This window comes from Contarinia nasturtii, unplaced genomic scaffold (genome assembly GCF_009176525.2).
Source record: "Contarinia nasturtii isolate CC-2019 unplaced genomic scaffold, AAFC_CNas_1.1 Cnas_scaffold_1500, whole genome shotgun sequence".
NCBI lineage: Eukaryota > Metazoa > Arthropoda > Insecta > Diptera > Cecidomyiidae > Contarinia > Contarinia nasturtii.
In genome coordinates, this window is record NW_022198836.1 from 1,432,874 (window position 1) to 1,440,377 (window position 7,504).

At 33.9% G+C, this 7,504-nt stretch overlaps 1 protein-coding gene across 1 annotated transcript; it reads right to left on the bottom strand.

The window, feature by feature from the left end:
• Positions 1–5,836: 5,836 nt before the first annotated feature.
• Positions 5,837–6,963, bottom strand: LOC116346376. Its single transcript, XM_031776390.1, has 2 exons — positions 6,622–6,963; positions 5,837–6,563 (listed from the first exon to the last, which is right to left on the bottom strand). Exons 1-2 carry the CDS (start codon positions 6,913–6,915, stop codon positions 5,892–5,894), a joined length of 966 nt encoding a protein of 321 aa, XP_031632250.1. The 5' UTR covers positions 6,916–6,963; the 3' UTR covers positions 5,837–5,891.
• Between the last annotated feature and the right edge of the window lie 541 nt (positions 6,964–7,504).

Consider the following 7,504-nt stretch of genomic DNA (forward strand, 5'->3'; position numbering starts at 1 on the left):
AAATTTCTTTAAACAGCTTGTTCTTTAAAATAATCTGTGCGATGTAGCACTTTATTACGATATCATATACAAAAATTGCTCCCGTACAAAAATTCACATTTTTAGTAATTTTTGTATGAAAAATGTATTAAAAATTATTTGTATCGCAAAACTAACGCAAGATTCGGATTCCTCGTACCAAAAAATCTCCAATAACTACGAGTATTAATCAGATCGCAACGGGCTGGAAAAATCGCCCCGAAGCCCGACCGAATTTCCTTCATCCTTGCCTATTAATGGACTGAAAAAGTCATTTTTTGTAAATTTTTTCAAAATAATCCAAATTTTTCGATATATCGGGATTCGATATATGCTTGAAAATGCTCCCAATCACTTCTAATTCTATTATTGTGACCGATTTCAATGCTTTACCTTATTTTACTAGGTGTGTGCGGAAAAGTAAAAATCGAGTAATTTTTTAGTTTTTGAAAATCGACGACAGCGAGACAATTGGTATCGATCAGTCTTAATGGAATTTGTTTCCATCGCGGTATGTAATAAGAATTCCATGTTCCTAGATTCCGATCCATTGAATACCAAATAGATTTCATTGATGACATAAGTTCACTAATGATCCAGGAAGAAAATTTCTCATATGGATGGATTTTTAGTGCCTTAGAGCGATAATAAAACCCAATCAGCAAACCGTTTTATTTCATCATTGCACGTAACTATATCAAAACATGACCAATTCGAAAGAAACACACGTGCGCCTTTGCACTGAAAGCAGAGTAAAAACTTTCTACCTTATTCGACGGTGTTTGAGCCGGTGTGCGGCGGTATCCAAACACAGTCGTATAACGAATTTTTATTTTCATTTCATTTGCATATTTTTCTTATAACTCTTTTCGCCAATTCACAAAACAGACACTGAATTTTACGATTTTGACCAATTCAATGGTTTCTATTTAAATTCATTTTGATTCCATTTATGTTCGAAGTTATGTATCGTGATCGCAGCAGTCGTTTTGTTTGCATATCTTGTTGTTCATCTCTACCTACCTGTTTTGGTTGCGGCTTTGTGGTATTTGTGTGCCTGTGCATGTTGTTGATCTGTGATAATTAATTATGCAAAAACCGCAAATTATTTTATTGCCATCTAATAAACTAAGCTCTTGCCCATCGATAAACTTCAGCAGTTCTTTTTTTCAATTCTCTTCACTATTCTGTTTTGTCATTTCAACTGAAAAATGCTGAAGCGCGCCAACGAGAGCATTCAAAATAAAAAGAAACAAAACATCAAAATTAAATATTTAATTTCTTGTTCTTTTATTATTTTCTTTGTCTGTCTGACGTTCGCTGTGGAAGCGTATCGCTAAGCTTCGAACAGGTCACATTATTTATTCGGCAAAAAATGAATTGGTTGCGGTTTCGTTCTTTGGTATGACAAAATTGAGAATTTATTGGCTGTATCTTGTGTGATGACTCGTACATGATCACAAACGAATTAATACTAAAGCGAAATAGATGCGGCAAGAGTTCACTCGCATTTTATTCTATTTCTTTTCTTTTTACTACAATATTGACTTCTCTGACATAAAATTGACCTTTCGAAATGCCATTTTGTTACTTTGAAAATTTATTCAAATCGCATTAAGAATCATACATGCTTGTAATCCGAACGTGTTTAATGTGGTGAAAGAATTTCTTTGGATTTTGTAATATGTATTTACGTGTGCGCGTAAAATTGTCAGATTCGAATCTTGTAATGAACGGTTTCTTTTGTTTGTGCGCATTTATTTTCTTAAGTTAAGTTAGACGAAGCAACGAAGCAGTTACATTTCCAGATACCAATAAATTGGTAATAACAACAATAAAACAACGACAATGACGACGCCGAATTCCGGTTAAATCTGTGAGACACGAACTCTTTTTGCGCATTGCAATTTTGAGTGTCTTATATTGCCGAATGTGGTTTCGTTCAAGGTTCAAGCGAACATTTGTTCAAAGTATATATATTTTGCATTTCTATCCGATCAAAAATGAAATTATTGTATGGAATCCTCTAAATGATGGAAGAAAAATGAAGAAAACACGGCAATGTCGATCGACTGATTTTTATAATGTGACTTTGCCTTTTCTGGAGCTTTGACTCGATTGGCACGAGAAAAAAAAGTGGCAGAGAGAAATCGTCAGAAATGTTGAAATATGTCTGAAACATAAGACGAACTAAAAAATTTCATTTAACGGCTAACAGGTGAGAAAAAAGCAATCGCGGCATTCACGTGAAATGAACATTATACGCAGAACATACTACGAAAAAAAAATTCATATCACGAATCGACATCTTTTTCTCGTCCCGCTAAATATCAGAGTCTTCAGTCACTTCTCGCTCAATACACTATTTGAACAAATGTATATATGTTGGATTCGCGCTCATTCTGCATGAATAGTGTTCTTGTATTCAATTCGCATGCTTTGCCACATTCAGTGTTCACACCATCGTAACTTATAGTTTGTACATTTTTCGTTTTGCACAGCACTTAATTTTTCTGCCGCAATTTCTGTGCCCTGAACGAAAGCTATATTTCAGGCATCATGATATGCATTTAAAAGAAAATTATTAAAACAAAAAAAAGCATCAGATGAAACGTGAATTGTGTGCGATCAAAGTCCGTGCGTCTAAAAATTGTATAGCAGTTGACTTGTTGAACGTACAACACTCATTCCGAGCTTATCAAACTCATTTAGAAATGCACGACACACTCCCGAGGAAGAAAAATTGCTTAGCTTCAGATTATTTATCTCGAAACATTTGAGAATCTTAATGTAACGAGATGGTTTTTCGAATGATTTTATTTCGCTTTAAGTGATTGACAAAGCGAATATTTGCGTTAATTGCGACAAAACGATGATGCGGTTCATATATAATAAAACAAACGGTGGTCAAATACAATCACCAATCAACTAAAATTAACAATTTATATGCAATTAAAACCCAAGCTGCGACTTTATACATCCACATTCACGCTTATCTTCACTCAGTCGCGCACACACTCCGCGTAACCTGTATGAACACAAACGCACGGGGTAAGTGTTTATTAAAATTTATTCGAGCGACTAGTTAACGAAGTTTGCTGAAAAAATTCAATAAAATGGCTGTAAAAAATTTATAGCTATCGCTGTAGTATTTTTCTTACCTTTTCATGGTTAGTTCCTTTCTCGAAATGTTTAAATAATGAACAATTTCATCTTCGATTCCATCAATAAAAATGCAAATGAGCAGGCGAAAAAAAAGTTGTAATAAAAACGATGATAATAAAAAGCAGAACAAACATACATACACACATACGATGCGGTGGGTGGAACGATTAGCTTAATGAATTACAATGCGATTTATGAATAGTTTATCGTATTATTCAGTGATTGAGCCTAATCATCGTTTCGACGGAATTCATAAAATGTGTTTAACAGCCATTAGCGATATTTGCACTTCCGCCGCCAAATGATTTTAAATAACCTGATACACGAAAAATGACAATCAAAATACCTCATTCACGATTCATTCACATTAATATGCATTTGTTTTTTGTATTGTGTTGGCAGTGAAAAAAAAATCTTACTGTTGATTCATAATTTATGGTGATTAATATTATAAATACTAAACGTTCAGAAAAAAACGGCTCAAATAAATCCGCTTATACATATTTGGAATTGATTTTCGGTAATATCAATAATAATTTTTTGTTGAGGCGTTATTCACACAATTAATTTATGTGAGCCAGACCTAAATAGATACTAATTTAATGCTGGGTCAATAAAACGTATACCAAATTGCATATGTTTAGTGAATGAAACAAGCCAGAAATCAAACTTATTACTATACATAATAGTTGCGTGGCAAATGTTATGCATTGTCATTTTCATCGGAGAAATGATCAGTGATAAATCACACGAATGTCAAGAATTGCGAAATTTATTATATCAGTGAATTATTATTCCGTATGAATAATATATTAATTCAAAAAATGTTTGCAAATTTTACTACACAAATCATCGATCCACTTGAACATTTTAACAGCAGTTTATCACTCGATGTAAGTTTTTATCGATATGTTGGGCGGTGAACAGTGCAACCAAGACCATCTTGGCAATTAGTAACACGATTAAACGAAATGATTTATATAGGAGTACAGTAGAAACCATAATTGCAGTTTGATTAACGTCGATAGTATAGAATGCTATGATTATAAGTTTATCGCTGTAGTGTAACTTCTCAAGAATCATTGTGTATTCAAAAAACAACCATCTGGTTACAATGGCATGATTTGAAGATTTTCCGGAATTGAGAGAAAACTAAAAATGTATTCATTTCATCAATGGAAAAGGTTAACCGAGACACTATAATTGATTAATTTATTTAGAATAATATATCATTTAAATTACCAAAACGTGACAAAATGACTATAGATTACCTACACTGGTGAGGAGGTAACGACAAAAAAAAACGGCGATCAATCGACCAGCGAAAAAATATCGTTTCGAGATGTATGTGTAAATGGTTTGGCTAAATGAATTCAATAAATATTCAGTTGTTGAAAACGAAGCGGTTAAGAGCATAGAGCCAGAGGCATGGCTTCGATCACGAGCCCACTCCGTCACTGAATAATTTCGTTTTATTGCTTTGGTGAATTCAACGTTCGTCCCATCGATCGCATAAAAATGTCTTTGCCTTGTCAAAGAGAAGATGAACAGCACTCAGCAGTACGATGCATTTCGTCGTCTCTGTCACCAAACGCAGCACATCACATATATACAGTAACAAACAGAAATTAATGACCGATATGTAATAGTAATCAATTTCAGTGGAAATGCACACCGTTCATCCACAAGCCCACAACGCATGTTGTTGCTTTCTTTGCTTTTCCCTTGCATAAAGAGAACCTTTCGTGTTGTCTTGTATTTAAAATGCTCGTTTTTTTTTTATCGTTTCGTTGAACAATGTTGCCGACAGTTATTTTTCGTTATTATTTAATTTTCGTTTTTCAATGTTTCAAAGATTGGCTGTGTTCTTGAATTGCCTGCCATCACGACGTCCTTTCATCGTGTGTATTTCTGTTCGTTTCTGTTTTTTGTCCCCAATCTTTGCATTCTTTTTGTCATTTGTGTTTTTTTAGTATTCGTTTTTTATTCGATTTGTCAACAACATCGCTGAAACGTTGGAGAAAAGACAAAAAAGAATGTGAAGAAAGGTGCACAACAAAATTGTCCAATGATGAATACACAGAATAAAAAAAGGGTTTCGAATTTCTCTTGATTCTCCGTGTGTTTTTTAACTACGTTGTTGAATGACATTTTTCTTGTTCTTGATTTGCTCGTTTTCCTGGTCTTTACTATATTTATATATATATATATGAATGCCACCGTTTTTTTCTACACAATTGTGGTTTTGTGTTGAGGTAGTCAGCGTCAACTATATTTTTTTTCGTTCAAAAATAGTGTAATATTGGGATGAATTTCGACGTGCCCGAAAATAATTGGAGATTTGCCTTTTTTGAAATTGACCAACCTGATTTGGTCAAGATACGATTGGGCACGTTCGATATATGTAATAAGCACGAAAAATATTACGTTTTGCACGGACGGCGGTCTCTTTGAGCCGAAAATGTTTTCAGCAAACTGAATACAGTGATGGACACTCACCATAAGCTATAGCGATATTTTTCGCCTGCGCATCTTCTCCGAGAAATGAACAATACATGTAGAATTTTTATCTTTCAACTAGTTTTAGAGAAAAATCGTAAACTTCTTTCGCAATATATTTTTCTATGAAGTTTAGTAAAAAAAAAAATGCATGTTATACTTTGATTTACTTTATTCCAAAAAATATATATTAACTTGCGCCAATTTCATCATTTGAAAATTTGAGTTGATTTACCGTCTCTGCAATCACGAAATTTGAATTGAACATTACCGCCATCTTCAAATGTGAATGTGACTTTTGCATCGTCGACAAAGAGTGGTTGACCATTTGCATTAAACATGAACCAACCATCTTGGTATCGATTTCCTTCAATGCCAGCAACATTTCCATTTGCAGTTATTCTTCCATTGGTATTTAGTACACCTAGTATTGAAAAATATTTGTTGTTGGTTTCCGAGTTCGGGCGGTGGTAGCATTGCATCTCATCACCCTTCAACGGGTTGATTTTTGTCAACGAAACTTTGCATTGCTCGATCCCTGATGACTTGCCAGCAGTTGCTTTTCTCCAGGTTTTTCCAATCATGTCAATACCACAAGTGTCACTGTTCAAGTTACACGTGCTGACTACAACGGCTGGAACGACACCATTACCGCAATCAATATTAAGAACTTGCCCACATAAACCTTGTCTCCAAATAAGAGAACCCAATTGGGTTTGTTGCCCTAGTGCCAATGCATCTTTAACACGATAGTCACCTTGGGGCACTTGACATCCTCCGCTATCTGATGTTTCAGACCAATATGTGGCCTTAATTTGATTTGATGTAAAATTGGCACCATGGTCGCCACCGCTGCAGCTACCAGTGTCATCATTACTTCCCTACGAATCAATTCGATGTATGTATATTCAATCTAAATCAAATATACAAAATACCTACCGGTGCATCTTTTTCTTTTTTAAATTCACCACAAACGCTGGAATTTCGTGTTTTAAAAGGTTTTGCATTATTATTCTTCAGCCAACACATTCCTCCCTTCGCATTTTTCCATGCAAATCGTGTACAATTTGGTCTTTTAAAACATAAAACTCCACAGTCTTCCACTTTTCGCATTTTTTTATGCCCAATATCACCACCAGTATAGTCACAATTGAAAGCCCATTTCATTTCATGCCATTTTATTGCCTGAGCTTGACAGAATGCCACTGAGAAGAAAACCAGTGTAATAATCATACTTAATTTACGAACTGATCGATTGAACAATTGCAAATGAAATGAAATGAATAATTCTGTTTTCGCAAATAGACGTTTTGATAACCCTGATGTTACCATCTGTTACTAGAAATATTAATTTATTAATTAAAATTGGTTCTACACTTTTTCCCACTTGGATTGGTCTTTGAACCGTGCACAATGAGGTCGTTACTGAATTCCATTTTTTTCGATAAGATGTTTTATGCAAAATTAGTGGAATCTAGTTATTACTACTAGTAATTGGTGAATATATGAGTTTCGGTAAAATTTTCATCAAATTTTATATTTTATCTACGTAAATGACTTTTTGTGTATCTATAACTTTTAATTTAAAAAGCAGTCATGGGTGAGTGATGCACTTTTCGATTTCATATTTTGTTCTTTTTTCATCTCCTTATATCTGTAATATCTAGTTGACGTTCATTTATGTAACTTCTTAAGTTTGAAAATGTGAATCTACCGTATTTTTTGTAAAAAAATATTCTCAAAATTTCATTTATCGTCGTGTAGAATCGAATATTCAGAATATTCCAATCATAAAATCATATCCATAAAAAAATGATCGGTG